General features: G+C 38.0%; 1 protein-coding gene across 1 annotated transcript; it reads left to right on the forward strand.

Annotated features, from left to right (window-relative positions):
* Positions 1-5,912: 5,912 nt before the first annotated feature.
* Positions 5,913-6,857, forward strand: LOC124959078 (olfactory receptor 10W1-like). The gene has a single exon (XM_047517720.1). It carries the CDS (start codon positions 5,913-5,915, stop codon positions 6,855-6,857), a length of 945 nt encoding a protein of 314 aa, XP_047373676.1.
* Positions 6,858-20,840: the final 13,983 nt, after the last annotated feature.

The raw sequence follows: 20,840 nt of genomic DNA on the forward strand, positions 1-20,840 counted from the left end.
GGCACCTCTGCCCACTAGCAGGGAATATACGCCACCTGAGGGTTCCACACCTAGAGAGGCAGCTTCTTTGTGGAGCTCTGCATTATCAACCTCCTCCAAGACTTCAGGCTACTGAAGGATAAGAGGGGATATACTAGCAATCTTCAGGGACATTATAAGTTGATAGAGGAAATCTGCAATATCTTAATGACCCACTGATCCCTGAACAATATGAGAAAACAAGGGAAGAAAATGCCCCAAACAAATCTAGATGTTACATCAATAAAATCCAACGACAGCATGGCAGAAGAAATGACAGAAAGGGAGTTCAGAATGTACATAATTAAAATGATTAGGGAAGCAAACGATGAGATGAAAGAGCAAATGCAGGCATTGAACGATCGCACCAATCGACAGTTAACAGAGCAAATTCAGGAAGCAAAAGATCATTTCAATAAAGAGTTAGAGATATTGAAAAAAAACCAAACAGAAATCCTTGAAATGAAGGAAACAATAAACCAAATTAAGAACTCCACAGAAAGCACAACCAATAGGATAGAACAGCTGGAAGACAGAACTTCAGATATTGAAGACAAAATATTTAACCTCGAAAACAAAGTTGAACAAACAGAGAAGATGGTGAGAAATCATGAACAGAATCTCCAAGAACTATGGGATATCATGAAAAGGCCAAATTTGAGAATTATTGGGATTGAGGAAGGTTTAGAGAAACAAACCAAAGGAATGAACAATCTATTTGAAGAAATAATATCAGAAAATTTCCCAAATCTGAAGAATGAAATGGAAAATCAAGTCCAAGAGGCTTATAGGACTCCAAATACACAAAATTACAACAGACCCACACCAAGGCACATTATAATGAAAATACCTAACATACAAAATAAAGACAGAATTTTAAAGGCTGTGAGAGAAAAGAACCAAATTACATTCAGGGGGAAGCCAATACGGATATCAGCAGATTTTTCAATCCAGACCCTAAAAGCTAGAAGGGCCTGGAACAACATTTTTCAAGCTCTGAAAGAAAATGGATGCCAACCAAGAATCTTATACCCAGCAAAACTTACCTTCAAATTTGACGATGAAATAAGATCATTCCACGATAAACAAAAGCTAAAAGAATTTACAAAAAGAAAGCCAGCATTACAGAACATTCTCAGCAAAATATTTCATGAGGAAGAGATAAAAAACAAAGAAGCAAATCAGCAAAGGGAGGAATTATCCTAAAGGAACTGTCAAATAAAGGAGGAACCAAGATGTGTCAAAAATTTTAAATATGAACCAAATGACTGGGAATACAAATCATATCTCAATAATAACCCTGAATGTTAACGGCCTGAATTCATCAATCAAAAGACATAGACTGGCAGATTGGATTAAAAAGAAAGATCCAACAATATGTTGCCTGCAAGAGACTCACCTCATAGAAAGAGATACCCATAGACTAAAGGTGAAAGGATGGGGAAAAACATACCATGCACATGGGCTCAGCAAAAAAGCTGGAGTATCCATCCTCATTTCAGATAATGTGGACTTCAAGCCAATGTTAGTTAGAAGGGATAAAGAAGGACATTACATACTGCTTAAGGGAAGCATAAATCAGCAAGATATAACAATCATAAACATCTATGCCCCAAACAGTGGCTCATCCATGTATGTTAAACAAATCCTTCTCAATTTTAGAAACCAAATAGACCATAACACAATAATACTAGGTGATTTTAACACGCCTCTTTCACCACTGGACAGATCTTCCAAACAAAAATTGAACAAAGAAACCATAGATCTCAATAACACAATCAATAATTTAGACTTAACAGACATTTATAGAATATACCATCCAACCAAGAGCGAATACACTTTCTTCTCAGCAGCACATGGATCCTTCTCTAAAATAGACCATATATTATGCCACAAAGCTAATGTCAGCAAATACAAGAAGATAGAGACACTACCTTTTATTCTATCAGATCATAATGGATTGAAGTTACAAATTAATGAAAGAGTAAAAAACAGAAACTACTCCAACACCTGGAGATTAAACAATATGCTACTATATGATGAATGGATAACAGAAGATATTAGGAAGGAAATTAAAAAATTCTTAGAGGTAAACGAGAACAAAGAAACAACATATCAAAATCTCTGGGACACTATGAAAGCGGTACTTAGAGGAAGATTTATTTCATGGAGCGCATTTAATAAAAGAAGTAAAACTCAAAAAATAAATGACCTAACACTACAACTCAAAGCCCTAGAAAAAGAAGAACAGACCAACACCAAAAGTAGTAGAAGACAGGAAATAGTTAAACTGAGAGCTGAAATCAACGAAATTGAAACGAAAGAAACAATACAAAAAATTGACAAAATAAATAGTTGGTTCTTCGAAAAAATAAACAAAATTGATAAACCTTTAGCCACACTAACAAAGAGAAGACGAGAGAAAACCCAAATCACTAAAATTCGGAATGAACAAGGAAATATCACAACAGACACGACCGAAATACAAAACATAATTAGAAGCTATTTTGAAAATCTATACTCCAACAAAATAGAAAATTTCGAAGACATCAACAGGTTTCTAGAGACATATGAATTGCCTAAACTGAACGAGGAGGACATACACAATTTAAATAGACCAATTTCAAGTAATGAAATAGAAGAAGTCATCAAAAGCCTACCAACAAAGAAAAGTCCAGGACCAGATGGGTTCTCAGCCAAGTTCTACAAAACTTTTAAAGAAGAACTCATTCCAATACTTCTCAAAGTATTCCAGAAAATAGAAGAGGAGGGAACTCTCCCAAACTCATTCTATGAAGCCAATATTACCCTGATTCCTAAACCAGACAGAGACACATCGAGGAAAGAAAATTTCAGACCAATATCCTTAATGAACATCGACGCAAAAATTCTCAACAAAATTTTAGCAAATCGCATACAAAAACATATTAAAAAGATAGTGCACCATGATCAAGTGGGTTTCATCCCAGGGATGCAAGGTTGGTTCAACATCAGAAAATCAATAAATATCATTCACCATATCAACAGACTTAAAGTCAAGAATCACATGATTATTTCGATAGATGCAGAAAAAGCATTTGATAAAATACAGCACCCCTTCATGCTCAAAACACTAGAAAAAATAGGGATAGTGGGAACATTCCTTAAAATTGTAAAGGCCATCTACGCTAAACCCATGGCTAATATCATTCTAAATGGTGAAAAACTGAAAGCATTCCCTCTAAAAACTGGAACAAGGCAGGGATGCCCTCTTTCACCACTTCTATTCAATATCGTCCTTGAAACTCTAGCCAGAGCAATTAGACAGACCAAAGAAATTAAAGGGATACGAATAGGAAAAGAAGAACTCAAACTATCCCTATTTGCTGATGATATGATGTTATACTTAGAGGAACCAGGAAATTCCATCAGAAAACTTTTAGATCTCATAAGTGAATTCAGTAAAGTAGCGGGATATAAAATCAGTGCACATAAATCGAAGGCATTTTTATATATAAGCGATGAATCTTCAGAAAGAGAAATTAGGAAAACTACCCCATTCACAATAGCTTCGAAGAAAATAAAGTATTTGGGAATCAATCTCACAAAAGAGGTGAATGACCTCTACAATGAGAACTACAGAACACTAAAGAAAGAAATTAAAGAAAACCTTAGAAGATGGAAAGATCTCCCATGTTCTTGGATAAGCAGAATTAATATTGTCAAAATGGCCATACTACCAAAAGTGCTATACAGATTCAATGCAATTCCAATTAAAATCCCAATGATGTACCTTACAGAAATAGAGCAAGCAATTATGAAATTCATCTGGAAGAATAAAAAACCCAGAATAGCTAAAGCAATCCTTGGCAGAAAGAGTGAAGCAGGGGGTATCGCAATACCAGATCTTCAACTCTACTACAAAGCAATAGTAACAAAAACGGCATGGTATTGGTACCAAAATAGAAAGGTGGATCAATGGTACAGAATAGAGGACACGGACACAAACCCAAATAAATACAATTTTCTCATACTAGACAAAGGTTCCAACAATATGCAATGGAGAAAAGATAGCCTCTTCAACAAATGGTGCTGGGAGAATTGGAAATCCATATGCAACAGAATGAAACTAAACCCATATCTCTCACCATGCACGAAACTAAACTCAAAATGGATTAAGGATCTCGGAATCAGACCAGAGACCTTGCATCTTATAGAAGAAAAAGTAGGTCCAGAGCTTCAACATGTCGGCTTAGGACCAGACTTCCTCAACAGGACTCCCATAGCACAAGAAATAAAAGCAAGAATTAATAACTGGGATAGATTCAAACTAAAAAGCTTTCTCTCAGCAAAAGAAACTATCAGCAATGCAAAGAAAGAGCCTACAGAGTGGGAGAAAATCTTTGCCAATCATACTTCAGATAGAGCGCTAATCTCCAGAATCTATAAAGAACTCAAAAAACTCTACACCAAGAATGTAAATAATCCAATCGACAAATGGGCTAAGGAAATGAATAGACACTTCACAGAAGAAGATATACAAGCAATCAACAAACATATGGAAAAATGTTCAACATCTCTAGTAATAAGAGAAATGCAAATCAAAACCACCCTAAGATTCCATCTCACCCCAATTAGAATGGCAATTATCAAGAAAACAAGCAACAACAGGTGTTGGCGAGGATGTGGGGAGAAAGGTACACTCTTACATTGCTGGTGGGGCTGCAAATTAGTGCAGCCACTCTGGAAAGCAGTGTGGAGATTCCTTAGAAAACTTGGAATGGAAACACCATTTGACCCAGCTATCCCACTCCTTGGCCTATACCCAAAGGACTTAAAATCAGCATATTACAGAGATACAGCCACATCAATGTTCATAGCTGCTCAGTTCACAATAGCCAGATTGTGGAACCAACCTAGATGTCCTTCAATTGATGAATGGATAAAGAAAATGTGGTATATGTATACAATGGAATATTACTCAGCCATAAAGAATGATAAAATTATGGCATTTGCAGGCAAATGGATGAAACTGGAGAATATCATGCTAAGTGAGATAAGCCAATCTCAAAAAACCAAAGGACGAATGATCTCGCTAATAAGTGGATGATGACACATAATGGGGGGTGGGAAGGGTTAGTGTTGGGGTTGGAGTTGGGTTTAGGGAGGGGGGCAGGAATGGAGGAAGGAAGGAAGGACTGTATAGATGGAGGGGAAGGGTGGGAGGGGAGGGGGGGAAGGGAAAAAATGGCAGAATGAATCAAACAACATTACCCTATGTAGATTTATGATTACACAAATGGTATGCCTTTACGCCATGTACAGACAGAGAAACAACATGTATCCCATTTGTTTACAATTTTATAATAAAAAAAAAGAAATAATCTAAAGTATTATTGAATTCAGAAGAGGAAAAGACAATGAATAGAAGAGAAACCCCATGTTAGCTTGGAGAACAGGGAGCTATTCAGATTCTAGATGTTCTAGAATTTTCTGACACTGGTCCACATGCTTGTGAAACGGAGTTGGGTTTATGTCAATGATTTCTATTGCAAGTGGTGATAATGTTTTTATTCCAGAGATCACATTGAATAACAGAAAATATTAAAATTTGGCAAGTTGAAACAAGAGTTATTTAATTCTTCCCACTTCCACTCCCACTTGTCTTCACAGTCGCTCACATAATTGAACCCAGCTCCAGGCAGTTAGAAATTGAAGTGCACATATTTCTGTGGAAAGATTCCACAGAATAGGCAAAAACCAAGAACTGGTCCTGATCCTTCTTGCTTCTACTTCCAGCCTTGGTTAGTGGAATGACCTTCACGGCTCAGAGTGTAAATTCATCACGGGGAGGTAAGATACCACCAGTCTGTCTTCCTTCTGTCCTGTGAATCCAGAGGGCAAGCTGTAGCTCCATGATCTGGGGAAATCACTCGGTGCTGATGGAGTTTGTGTTCCTGGCCTACCCCTCCTGCCCAGAGCTGCGTGCCCTGTCCTTCCTGGGGGTCGGCATGGCTTATGCATTTATCATCACTGGGAATGTGCTCATTGTGGTGTCCATCCAGAGGGAAGCCCGTCTCCACGTGCCCATGTACTATTTCCTGGGCAGCCTCTCAGGGGTGGAAATATGCTACACTGCTGTGGTGGTGCCTCACATCCTGGCCAACACCCTGCAGTCAGAGAAGACCATCACCCTCTTGGGCTGCACCACTCAGATGGTCTTCTTCATTGGATTTGGCAGTGCTGATTGCTTCCTCTTGGCTGTGATGGCCTATGACAGATATGTTGCCATTTGTCACCCCTTGCAGTACCCTCTCATCATGACCTTGACTGTCTGTGTCCGCCTGGTTGTGGCATCCGTGGTCACTGGCTTGTTCCTGTCCTTACCACTGGGGCCCTTCATCTTCTCTCTGCCCTTCTGCCAGACCCCGGGTATTCAGCACTTCTTCTGTGATGTGCCACCAATAATGAGTCTTGTGTGTGCCAACAGCCACTTCCATGAGCTGTTGGTGCTGGTGGCAGCCACACTGGCCATTGCCGTGCCCTTCTTCCTCATTGCCACCTCCTACGCCTTCATAGTGACCGCTGTGCTCAAGATGCGCTCGGCCGCTGGCGGCCGCAGGGCCTTCTCCACCTGCTCCTCGCACCTCACCGTGGTGTCGCTGCAGTACGGCTGCGGCGCCTTCATGTACCTGCGCCCCAGCTCCAGCCACCACCCCCGGCAGGATCAGCTCATCTCGCTGGTCTACATCCTGGGCACCCCACTGCTCAACCCTCTCATCTACACGCTGAGGAACAGCGAGATGAAAGGGGCCATCCGGAAGGTGCTTGCCAGGAATTGCGGCTCCCTGAGAGGCTAGCATAGGGGAGGCCACGGCCCATCCGACCAGGGCTGGGTTCCAGCGCGTGGATGTGCTGTGCTGCTGGATTTCTCTCAGCTGATGTTCAAGGAAATTTTTAAAAATCCACATAAATTATATTAAAACTGTTTATATAACACAAAACTGTGTGTGCCAAAGACCTTTAAAATATTTCTACCATTTGACTCAATAATTGCTCTTCTAGGAAAGAAAGTCAATGAACATTACATCATACAAATTGAGCAGTAGGAAACTGTGCAGCTAGAAAGAGGTCACGTTCCATAGGTTTTTGTTTGTTTGTTTTTTTAAATTATTTTTTTTATTTTTTACAGACTGCATTTTGATTTGTTGTACACAAATGAGGAAAATCGCTTCATTTCTATGGTTGTGTACAATGTAGATTCATAATGTAAGAATGGAATTGTCTCCAGCAGTTGTGCTTAGGGAACCAACAGCCACTTACACACCAGCAATGGCAGGAAGTTATTATCACTCTTAGTCCTAAAAGGCATAATTAAGTCTCAGTGTTACCAGACACCAGTGAGAGCTGGATTTAGGGGGGGAAATCACTAGGAGCTACTGTGACTTTAGTGGGGGAAATCTACTATGAACAGAACTATGGCCAGGAATGGAGAGAGCAGGGAGAGAAATATACCATATCCTTTTTCTGCTCAAAACCTGGGGGGGAACATGGGTGACTCCTTCCACAGGTATCAGCCTCTTGAGGCACTGGAAGGGCACAGAAGGACAGAACGACCTTCATAGTTAGGGATCAACAGAGAACAAAATTGTTTATTATGGAATTCTATGTAAAAATGATAATATGTTAACAATTCAATTTTTTCATGATAAAGAAATCATTAAACAATTACTGTATAAAGGAATGTGTTTCAGAAATACTAATTTTCAAATAATAGTTATTTGACATAATTAACATTAAGTGCTTATTGTGTGTCAGAAGTATCTAAATATATATACAAGTGTGTGTGTGTATGTGTATATATAAAATATGTAACATGCATACTTGAGGAATGTCAATAATATTATGCCAGCTATTAGTATGGTTTTAATCTTCACTACTTCTATGTATTTCTGTCTACTCATGTTATCAGTTACTAGCAAAACTGGGTTAAAATCCACACTATGATTCTGCATGTATCCGGCTCTCCTGTTGGTTTTGGCCATTTTTCTTTCCTGTGTTTTGAAGCCCTGTTGTTAGATATAAACTTGTTCAGCATTGTTATATCTTGCTTATGAATTAATCATTTTGCCATTAAGAAGTACTCTTTTTTATTACTGGTTATGACCCGAGGATTGGAATTTACCAAATTATGTTATGTACACCTATTATTATGTCACAGTGAATCCCACAGTTCTATATAATCACAATGCACCAATAAAAAAGAAAAAGAAAAAAAAGCATAAAATTCATCCTTCTTCTTTGTAATCCAGTTGATGGAAATGTATATTTATGATATTCCCATATGTTCCTCATTAATCACTTCTCTTCTTTGCTCTTTGATTCCTCCTTTCCAATCTCATTTTGAATTTTTAAAGCATTGTTATGTCCTCTATTAGCTTTCCAGCTTTATTGAATTATATTGTGCTGTCTTATTCTTTTCACAGCCTACCATAAGTAGGCTGTGAAATACAATAAATATGAAGGAAACTTTCAAAATTATAAAACCATTTTCTGCCCTTTCATATTTGTGCCATTATTAAACCATATTTTATTTATATTATTATTTTGTTGTAAATAGTTAATAGTTTTTTAAATGTTTTAAGTGGTCCTCTACTTTTTTAACTTTAATTGTGAGTCTATTTTTACTTTATATAAAATTCTAGGAATGTCTTTTTCCTTAATCTTTTCAAAACTGTATTCCAACATCTTCTGGTTTCTATTGTTTCTGATGAAAAATCACTTATCTTCCTTTTTTTTTCATGTAAATCTAAATATGTTTTGTTTATCTTTGCTTTCCAGTCATATTACTATGAACCTAATTAGGGGGAAGGTTCAATGTTTTTAATTACACATCCCAATTAAATACATTCACATTATTCCAACATCTTGAAAAATTTATTCATTAGAGCATCAATGAGAGTCCCAAATCTCATCTAAATATCATCAGTCAAATGTCCCTAATCTCATCATCTAATCCCTATAAATTAAGGTCTAAGTGAGACTCTGAATATGAATTATCCTGGGACAAAATTCTTCTCCATCTCTATACTTGCAAACTACAAAATAAGGTCATATGATGCTGGTAAGACACAAAATAATGAGTGCAAACCTTCCTACTCCACATAATACACAGATGTAAAAAAAGATTCTTAAAAATACTCCAAAGCAATTTTGATTATCAAACAGGATAAACTCCATTCATTTTTATGAACTGAGAATAATCCTGTGCAGATCTTATCTGCACCACCTGGACTTGAAACTTTGCCTTCTGAAGCCAAGATTTCCTCAATAGTTCAAGAAGTCACTCTCTAGGTCCCTGGCTCTGTCTCCAGGCTCATCTTTCCTTTTCCATGGAGGATAGTGTGTTTTCATCTGAGTAGTTGTATCAGCCTCTTTCTTATTTATAGAATTTGGAGAGTCTGACAGCTTTCTTCCATTTCTTCTTTTGCTCTCTCCCTTTCAATACAAGCTGTCAAATTTTCTGCTCATATTACTTACTCATAAACATTTCCATGTATGCTACAGATATTTACTCCGTTATTCCCAGGGGTCCTCCACACAGATTTCCTGGACTACCCCATCTCTATTCTTGGTATCTGCTAAGGTGATTGTGGGAATCCATGAGCTCATGCACCTAATGTCTTCAAGGACATTATGAGAATGAAAATGTGAGACATTGAGACTTGTGAGAATAAAATATCTGATCTGTTGATCCTTCCAAAACACTTTTTCAAAAGATTGTCCATTTACCTGCAATCAGTGGAGGTGAGGGAAGGGACCAGGGGTGGGGGAAGGGGAGCTATGGGGAACTGAATTAGAATAATTATGTCAAGATGGATCCTACTGACATATATAACTAAGAACCAACGAAAAAATTAAAGGTAAATAAATAAATTTAAATTTAAAAAGAGGGGTTGGGGATATAGCTCAGTCAGTAGAGTGCTTGCCTTGCAAGCACAAGGCCCTGGGTTCAAACCCCAGCAAAATAAAAAAAAATTTAAATTTAAAAAGGGAAAGAAATCTTTAAAAAAGATTGTCCAGTCACATCCTTGGCTTTCTCTTCAGAGCACACTTTTCCAACAGTATGTCTCCTAATTTCAGCATCTCCTACAATCTGAACAGGCTGAGAACCTCCTGATTCCTTTGGCTCAACAGTTCTTACCAGAACTTGAAACGTGGCATCCTGAGTAAAGCAGGTTAGTTGGTGACCCTGCTTTAGCTCATAACGTGGCCCTTTGGCATCCCAGGTTAACGTTGGGGAGTCACATATGAGGACCCTACTTTGTGCAGCTCTGGGCTTGGTTTACACTCTTAATCTCAGGATACTCTCCAAGCACACTTTATTTTCTGGGAGAAATAAAAGTGACTTCCGCACCCTTTTGTCTTACTATATTCCAGTTTCCCATTCAATTATATCCTTTTTATTGGCCTAGTGTAATTATACATAATAGCAGGAACTGTAGTTACATATTCATATATGCACACAATAGAACAATATAATTTGGTCAATTTCATTTCCCAGTACCTCTCCTTCCCTTTCCTTCCTCCTTCCCCCTGCTCCTCTTCCTCTAATCTACTGGTCTTTGTTTCATTTTCATGAGATTCACACACACACTTTCTCTCTCTCTCTTTCTCTCTGTCCCTCTCTCTCTCTCTAGCTTTCACATAAGAGAAAACGTAAGATTGTTTTCTTTCTGAGTTGGGTTTATTTCACTTAGCTTCATGAGTCTGCTTCTCTACATCTGTGTGACAAAAGACATTCACACCAGGTGCAGTGTGGCACACATCTGTAATCCCAGCCACTCCAGAGGCTGACAAGAGGATAGTAAGTTCAAGGCCAGCCTCAGAAACTTAGTGAGGCCCTGTGTCAAAATAAAACCTAAAAACAGGGGGGACTAGGGATGTAGTTCATTAGTAAAATGTCCCCGTGTTAAATCCCCAGTACCAAAAAAGAAAAAGGGAAAAAAATTCACATAACTATCTGTTCTTCAGTTTTATTGGTAATCAAAGGGAGATGACAATATACCTGTCTGATTAGGTTAATTAAAGATTAGATAATGTATGTCTTACACTAAACCTATGAACATAACACATTATTGTTATTACTATAATTATTATAATTTATGGTATGAGGAAGAAAAAGAAATAAAGATAATTTCTGAGAAGATGCTGTGCATCTTTGGGTTATCAAAGTTTCTTCCAGGCCTTTTCTTGACTTGTGTAAGTCTGTTCCCTTGGAATTTTCTGCTGAGTTCTTCAAATAGATTTCAGTCCTTAAGTCCTGAGTATTTCAAGTGCAACATAAAAAGGTAAGTTTAACTAGGAGAACGCCTTTTTTCTGAGATTTGCTGAAAATGTCAGCCACTTAAGATGATTTGAGGTAGGAGAATAGTATTTTAGTTTGAAATATTTTAGCAGGAATGAGTGGAATAACATTAAAGGAGTTATGCTTCATGTTACTCCAAAACACATTGCAATGATTCACAAAATATATACATTAAAGAAAACATAGTCCTAGCTAAAAATATTTTTTAAACTATATTAAGATAGTCATAGGCATGAAGCAACGAAATCTCATATCTGTTAGTGGAGATAGACGCTGAGACATCTGCTGGCAAGTTGGGATGTCCGGGCCCATTACCTTAAATAACTCATCTATCAATTGATTGTTAGCAAAAAACAAACTTTTCCAAAATTAAGTGTTTTAAAACTACAATCATTTATTCTTTCCTGTGACTCTGGTTGGGCTGGACTCAGCAGACTGGTCCTTCCGTTTGCAAAGGTCAAGATACACAGTTGCATTCAGCTGGGAATTTGGCCAGGGCTGAAATGCCCAGGATGACTTCATTTGCTAGTCTTGGGCATTGTTGGGACCTCTCTCCTCTCTCTCTGCATTTTGCATTTTGGCATTCAATAGTCCAGCACAAACTTCTTTGTATGGCTCATGAATCTGGAGATTGAAAAGGAAACTACAAACCCCTAAGGCAAACACTAACAAAATCCTAGACCTTCACTTTTGCTTATCTCATTGGGTAAAGCAAGGCACAATGCCATCCCAAGTTCAAGATGAGTGTGTTTTGAGGGGCAGCAGATAAACTCTATTCTTTAATGGGAGAATGGTATGTATGTACAGTGATAGGAAAAACTGCTGGCATTCAAAATTGGAAATAATCAGTCATAGACATTTATGGGGCACTGGAACCAGTCTACATGCACTAAAATAAGATCTAGATGGTACTGAGAATAAAGAGTGGTTGTGTCCATTAATAGACATGGTATTCACATAAACAGCAACTAAGCCAAGCCACAAAATTGCTTGGGACATGTAAACCAATATAATCTCCAGAGTAAACATCGTCCTTTACTATAAATTACATTCTGGACTGTGGAACTCAGGAATATGGGTTAGAACAAGCGTAAAATAACTCAAGTAAGATGATATCTCAAAAGCAAAACAAATACTGAATTATATAAACAATCAGACAAAAGTTATGAAGTATTCTTGGAAACTCATTGTCACAACAAACCAAAATGAGGAAATGGTAATAATGTGAAAATAAGCTTAAGAAGGTAAAAATAAGATTATAAAATGTAGTAAATTTGTAAAACCATAAAGGATCAAATAACATCTATTTAATAAGAACAGGAATCTGTGAAACAAAAACTGTAATTATGAATTAGAAATAAACAAACATGGAAAAGGACAAATGAAAAAAATGGAAATATACATTAGTCAATTGCAATTTTTAAATTCTTAGATTCCTTAAGATGAAAGTGTCCTTGTGTTCAACTGTGGAGGAGGGAAAGAAAGATGATGATGGTGTGGTGACAGATAATGCTGATGATTATGATTATTGATGATGGTGTGGTGGTGGTGGTGACATGCTGGTGGTCATGACAGCTAACGATGATAATAATGATATTGACTAATAATGAATAATAGTGATGATAATAATTAATGATGACGATGCTTATGATGATGGTGGTGATCGTGGTAACCATAGCTAACCCCTATTGATAGCTGTTTTAGTCAGTTATTTCACTGCTGTGAGCTAAATGATCCAACCAGCACAACAGTAGCGGAGGAAAGGTTTATTTGAGGGCTCACAGTTTCAGAAGTCTTAGTCCATAAAAGGCCAGCTCCATTCCTTGGGGCTCAAAGTGAGACCAAACATCATGGTGGGAGAGGGTGGTAAGGGAAGCAATTTACATCACGGTGATCAGGAAGCAGAGAGAGAGACTGCATTTGCCAGATATATATATACACATATATATATATATATATATATATATATATATATATATATATATGTGTGTGTGTACCCCAAAGCCATGCCCCAATTCCCACCTCCTCCAGTCACACCCTACCTGCTTCCAGTTACCACTCAGTTAATCCCATCAGGGATTAATTCGCTGGTTAGATTAAGATTCTCAAAACCCAATCATTTCTCCTCTGAACCTTCTAACATTGTCTCACTTTTGGGGGACACCTCACATCCAAACCATAACAAAGTCTTCTTACAAGGTTTGACTCATTTTTATCCTTTCCAAGTTTTGAAGGGGATACCATTATTATCCCCAGTTTACAGATAAGAGAACTGACTCACAGAGAGGTTAGAGAATTTTCTAAGGTAACCAAACTAGTTAGAGATGCAGTTCGGGATCAACCCCAGGCAATTGGTACGCAAGTCCATTCACTATCATCCACTCTGTTCTGTATTGCTCTCCACAGGACAGAAAGCATGTTGCTTGAGGCACCAAGCAAAGGGTACAGCAGCAACCGGTCGTATGCAGGAGATGATGTTAGGAGTTACAGGAAGTCAAGTTCACAGCGGGAATTACAGGACATAATAAGCACTTGGATTTCCTTCTTTGTAAGATGCAAAGCCACTGAAGGGGTTGGAGCAGAGTAGTAGCATTATCAGACTTGCATTTTTAATGAATTATTCCCTGTGCAAAGTATACTATTTTAGAAAAAGGGGGATTTAGGGTTCTTTCAGGCATCTAGCATAGCAATCCAGGTGAATAATTATGTTTTGGGTGTATTTTAAAAGTAAAACCAGTTGAATTTTATATGGACTGGATTTGGGATGCAAGTGCAAGAGAGGTGTCAAAGAGGACTCCAAACACTTTACCCTAAGTAGTGAAGTAATGAGATGTAATTTGCTAAAATGGGGAAAGTCTGTGAGGAAATCAAATGCAGTGGAGAAAACTGAGGATTATTTTTTGGATACATTGTTTTTGAAATATCTCCCTGGATATCTAGATGAGGAGTTCAGAAATATTGTGACAACAAACATAAATTTAGAAATCATAAGCACAGGGCTGGGGTTGTGGCTCAGTGCTAGAGCGCTTGCCTGGCATGTGTGAGGCCATGGGTTAGATTTTCAGAACTACATATAAATAAATAAAATAAAGGTACATCAACAACTAAAAATTTTTTTATGTAGTATTTAAAGTTTCTACTCACATAGTTAGTAAAATTGTACTGCATTTGGGACTCCTTAAATGAGCAGATTTTCAGTGCTCTTGCCACAAAAAGGGTTAGGATAAATATGTGAGATGATGTATTATATTAATTGGGTTCACTATAGTATATATCTATTATATCTATAACATTATATATTTTATATATATGTGTATGTACATATTTATGTATGTATGGATCATTTAGTCACAGCAGTGAAATAACTGACTAAAACTGCTATCAGTAGGGATTAGCTATGGTCACCACGATCACCACCATCATCGTAAGCATCGTCATCATTAATTATTATCATCACTATTATTCATTATTAGTAAATATCATTATTATCATCATCATAACATGCTTTTTTCCTCCCTTAGCTTACTTCCATTCTTTCTCTCCCATTGATTGGATTCTCATTTTCATACTGATACCCAAATGTTGATGTACCCCAGGGTTCTTTGATCCTTTTCTTCTTTCTTTACTGACACCTGAAAGTGATCCCATTTGGTGCCATGATTTTTAATATATTGAAGATGATCAAAAGTGCCTCATCAGTGGAAAAACATTAGCCCTGATATTAGCCATTATCCTTTCCCCAAATATCAGACCACAGTACGTTTAGGGGGACTTAAGTTTGGACCAAGTCATCTTTGCAATTATCATGGGACATGTTTGATTATACATAATGAATTTATTATGAATAATTTTACTAGACCCAAGAAACTGTAAACCCAGATAAAAGGAAAGCAAGTCTGAAAGTAGCTTCTATATGCACACACAGTTGTGTGTGTACTGGAACCAGCATCAACTCCAGTTGACCATCTGCATGAACACCAAGGGCAAGCTGATTCACTCACATTGATTTTAGATATTTTGGACCTTGGTGGATAGCTTTGAAGTGCTTCCTGTGGTTCAAATAGACCTCTTCATGTGCTATTGCCTCTACCTTAAAGCATTTTCTTCCCCCTTTCCTTTCTGGAAAACTCTCAGTTCATAGTCTACCTATTGCCTGAGAGAAACCTTTCCTGGACACCTGACCATGGTACCTGTGGTTATCACATCACCCTCACCCTCACCTCTGTCCCCAGTGCCTTGCCCAGTTCCACTATTTTCTTAACTCTCATCCCACCTAGCACACTGTGAAATGTCCTTATTGTTTATTGCTTATTATCTGTCTTCCTTCCTCCAAGAATGTAATTCTGTGAGGGAAAAAAAAAAAAATCCCTATTTTGTCCACTGCTATAGTCCAAACGTTGAGAATGGAACCTGGTTTATAGTAGGAATTCAATAAATATCTGTTACACATTGAATAAAGATGTATTGGTGGTAATGAACATGAGACTAGGAAGCTGAACATGGCTAAAAATTAAAAGGCAACAATGAGGAGAAAGTACATGATTTTAAGCATATGAGGGATAGAGGGAGGTGGAAAGAAATAGACACAGTTCATAGTACTTTAGAGCCAGAAGGAACCAAGGAGTTCATGCAACCCCACACCTCCTCCAGTTGAGGAAGCCCTGGAAAGCTTCCATACCAGTCTGTGGCCTGCAATTGCCACACAGCTGAGCCACAACTGGCTTCCAGACCTCCAGTTCCCTGGGCTGGTGTCGAGTGAGTGTGGGACGTATGTTTCCCACACTCTCACTGGAATACACCTCCCCATTCAGCTCCTCTCACAGAGTGTACTTTCTGGAATATAACGTTGGTGGGTCCCTGTTGGGTGTGGGAAAGAATGCAGAGGGTTGCCCGGAAGCCCCAGGCAATGATCATCTACAGCAACCACACAGAAGGGTCGTCCGCCTTTGCCTTAACTCTTAGGCTCTGGAATTTTTTTTTTCAAATATTTTCTCTAGTTGAATTCACTTTAAGAGGAACCACTGGGGAAATTACTCCTCTTTCGGGACTCATTAATTTTTAAGAGATTTCATTAAAGGACAGTGCATAATCTGACGAGACCAGACAAGACTGGACTCTGAGTAAACTTATCAGAATCCGCTTCCTATCGTGAAGGAGAACGTATGTTTTCTCAGTCAGGACCGGAATTTGGATTGTTCCTCAGCATCACTTTTTGTAAGGATGTCCTTGTCACCCTGAGTAACACAGTCACGAATTTCTAAATGTCTCCTCTCCTGCGCATCAACACACAAAGGACACTTCCCCTTGTCATCTGGATGTTACGAAGGTATCACATACTCTCTGCTTTTCATTTCCAGGAGATGCCACCCAACAGGAAGCCATGGACCTTCATTCCATTTTACCTGTGAGAAGGAAAGAGAAAAGCTCTCTCTGGGTGAGCTCCACCATCATCTATGGTAGGGACTCAATGTGTCCTTGGAAAAGTTAATTTGCTCTGTAGTGAATTTCCTTAGGTGGCTAATGGAATGAAGGAAATTTTAAAGTGGCACAGGAGCATCTTGAAAGTCTTCTTTCATCTGATTGATTTGATTTTTATTTTCTTTCTAAGAATAAAAACCAAATTTCTACAATGCTTTACACTTAGAATCACCCTAAACATCAATATCAAATTATGGATGACAAATGGGTTATTAAAGTAGGCTTTACAATCCACTTTATCAGATCCAGAAAAGGTAGCTCTAAGAAACAGGGTGTTATTAAGTTTCATGTATTTGATAACCATAAAGCCAGGATGGAATTGAGGCTTTTTCTTCCTATATTCTTTCCATGGGATCATCCTAAAGAGAATGGCATGAAACTCATCTTTTTTCCTAAGAACCATCTTTTAAGTCATAAGTAGTTTAATGATTCTATGTGAAAATAATGCATTCTATGGTAAAAAGTTTTGATATAAAGTTAAACTGATTTCTTTGTATCAGGGCCTCACAAAATACTCTCATGCTATTATGTATTATGAACCTCTGAGAAATGTGAATCTTTTCCAATCAATCACAAAAACTTTCATTTCTGGGGCATGATGAAGAATTCCCACTCTAAAGAAAACAGTTTAAGAGTTGGTTCCTTAGATGTTTGAATTCTTTCCATCCGTTGTGTTTTCCTATGAAGCTGTAGTTGGCAATCATATCTCTTAATTCTTTTAAATCTGTCAATGTAACTGAGCACAAGACTTGAGTTAATGGCAGATACTAATTAATGTTTTCCTGCTCCATTATGTATTAGTAAGACATAGTGGCCTTGGAGCTGAGATGAGGAGGAGGTTTTCTGGAAGTGTCCTGAAGGAACACTTACCACTGGAGTTGGGGAAATATGAAGGTCAGGGAACGATGACACCTGGCTGAGCTTAGAAAGAGGAGCAGGTTGTAGGTAGGAACTTAAGAGGAGGTGTCCAAGGCAGAGAGAGTGGCTGAAGCAAAGTCTCCAGAGCAACAGAGACCAGGACAAGAAACAAGGTGGCCCAGTAGAGCAAGAGAAGAAACTGCAATAAGGAGAATGATAAAACACCTGTCACAGGTCAGGCAGTGCACCTGGTAATGCACCTCAATGATAATCGTACAGTGACTCTCCACAGTAACCCTGTGGTGCTCTTTGTCAATCAAAACTTGAGACTCATAGAGATTCATCGCTCTGTCCATGGTTCTAAACCAGGAGATGGCCAGATCCAGAACTCACACTCTTGTTGGGAGATCGAATGTCTCATGAAGGTATCAGTAACTTGGGCAGGGCACAGTAGTCATTGCCATTGAGAGAGATCATTTGGGGAAGGAAATGTTTTGAATAACTCTCAAATGGCCCAACAAAGGATGCTGCCTCCCTCATCTGTGTGCATAATGTCACACTGAGTTTGGGAATTTGTTTCAGCTGCACTAACAGAATCATCTGTTTACACTCTCTTAACTAAGTTGCAAACCCATAAATGTAAATGAAAAGAGGGGTATACTAAAGGTACGTACGTGGGACCCACCCTCTGTAATTAGTCCAACTGAATGTGCATTCTGGCCTCAGAACTTCCATTTGCCTTTGAATAAGGCTTAATCTCTAGGGACCTCAGTTTTTGCACATAGGATATGAAAAGACAGAACTAGGTGGATTGCATGTCTTTATAGTTCCCAGTTGTAGAGCCTCATTTTTGCATACATTCTAAAAATAAGCACACTTTGACCTGCTTTTATATCGCTCCATCACTGCCTGACATTTTCAAGAGTGTTCTGGGCTTCTAATGTACATTGTTTATGTATTAGTAGTAGGCATATCTTACACATTGCAGGGCTGCCCCTCAAGTCACTGAGGAAAGACTGCTACACAGATGAGTTTCCAGCATCATCAAATTTATTGGTTAGCAAATACATCAAGAGTTTAATTACTGTGCTTCCTACTGTCCTTTGGTAAGCTGAATCCATCTTACCCAATTTCTCCTTTGTTTCAGGTAGCAAATGAATATAAACAACCATTGGACAGAGAAAAGCCCCAATCTATGGGGGCCTAATGTAATTACAGCATAATTGATGTGTAGAAGGAGCCACTGAACATTGACTTTGAAAGGAAGTTAAAGGATGTGAGATTTAACTCCAAATTAATTCATTTCAGTATAAATAAAAATGATTATGGTGGGGACAGGGGAGTAAACAAGACAAATATTCTTGGCCTTCTGGAGCTTAAATATAACCCAGACTAAAATGTTTGTCAAACTGGTATTGCCAGGTGTTCAGTGTTTTGATCATCAGCTCCCAAAGAAGCAATATGGGTACCAGAAATCAAGTGTACTCTGTGCACAGTGAGAATGGCAGGATTGGAAAGTTCTCTGAGAACAACTTTGAGGAGAATAGTAGAATATCGATAATGATAAAAGAAGCCCATAGAGTTGAATGGACGGGTAGGTGATAAGGAAATTAAGTTTTGAACACCTTATATCTGAAATATCATACTAAGTGAAATAACCCAATCCCCAAAAACCAAAAGTGGAATGTTTTCCCTGATAAGTGGATGATGATATATAATGGGGGTGAGGGTGGGGGATGAGAGAAGAATGGAGGAACTTTAGTTGTAGTCCATTCTGAAAGTGCTTAATTTATGGGTAATTTTTCCCATTCCCAGATGCTTACAAACCCTCTCTAAATGAGAAGGAGAGGAGTATGAAAGATGGTGGAATGAAATAGACATCATTAGCCTATGTACACGTACGATTATATGAATGGTATGAATCTACACCGTGCACAATCATAGAAACAAAATGATGTACCCCATTTGTGTACAATGAATCAAAATGCTGTCCATACAGATAAAAATTAATTAATTAATTAAAAAAGAGGGAATGATGAAAGTCCGGAATAGAAAAAAATTTTTATATGAATTTCATATGTAGACATGAAATTAACAGTTGAACTATATGTTTCTTTTGCACAGTAATATTAGCCTCACCAACTCCTATTTTTGGTCTGGGGCAAATCCCATAGTACCAAATGCAATCGCCTAATTCCTTCACTGTATTTCATCTCACTGTCCCAAATGTGTTGCTATTAAAAAAATAATGGCTAATGAATCATGGCAATGTGAATGTGTGTCACAACTAATCTGTTTAAGAAAACAATTTCCAAAGGAACTCCAGGAATGGTTTGAATGAGGCAAAATGATTATGGTAAGTCAAAACCCTTTCAAAGTGACCACTCGGAAAGAAAAACTTATTTTCAAATGTAATCTGTATTTTTTAAGGTGATAGCCTTATCCTGAATATATGTCCTTTTTCCTTGCGATCACCCTGTCATGGCCTGTCCTGGCAAACTTCAGGCTCCTAAACCCACATCTTGCTTGAACCACAGATGAGGTATGATTTGAACCAGATTTGGACTGTTTCTGTACAGGTGCAACATTGCTCATTTGATGTTCATGTCTCAGTAAGACTGAATCATTTTCAAATGTTTTCTTGAGTCAACTTGTTTGGTTTTGATGATATATAATTACGCTTGTTTTATGGAAATCTCTCTTCCATTTTGTTTATTCTTCTTCCTTTTCTCTTTTACTTTTTTCCTTATTACGCAAGGATCCACAGAGCAACTGCAAGACCTAAGAGGATGTAACTCTAGAGAAACCCTGTTCCCTATTCCAGAAAAAAGATAAGGATTAAAGGGTAAGTATCCAAGAAAGTTACACCGTCCTAAGGAAAGAGGCAGAGGAGCAGGTACATCCACCAGACCCCATTATGTCTCAGGAACATTATACTTCTGAAATATTTAATCTTTCTAAATTCCTTATAAAGCTCCATATTCAAGTGCCCTATATTCACTAAAGGGCCAAGTAATATAGTCAATATAAAAATTATATTAGCAAGTGGGGAACTGGGCTCAAACTTAATACAAAATTCTGGCCATTGACCATCTGCTGTTCTTCCTTCCTAATACTTTGTTGAAATAATAAATACTAA

This window comes from Sciurus carolinensis, chromosome 11, assembly GCF_902686445.1.
Source record: "Sciurus carolinensis chromosome 11, mSciCar1.2, whole genome shotgun sequence".
Taxonomy (NCBI): Eukaryota; Metazoa; Chordata; class Mammalia; order Rodentia; family Sciuridae; genus Sciurus; species Sciurus carolinensis.

Bases quoted from the DNA above. Each gene is read 5' to 3' on its own strand.
- LOC124959078 (XM_047517720.1), top strand. From the start codon at position 5,913: ATGATCTGGGGAAATCACTCGGTGCTGATGGAGTTTGTGTTCCTGGCC.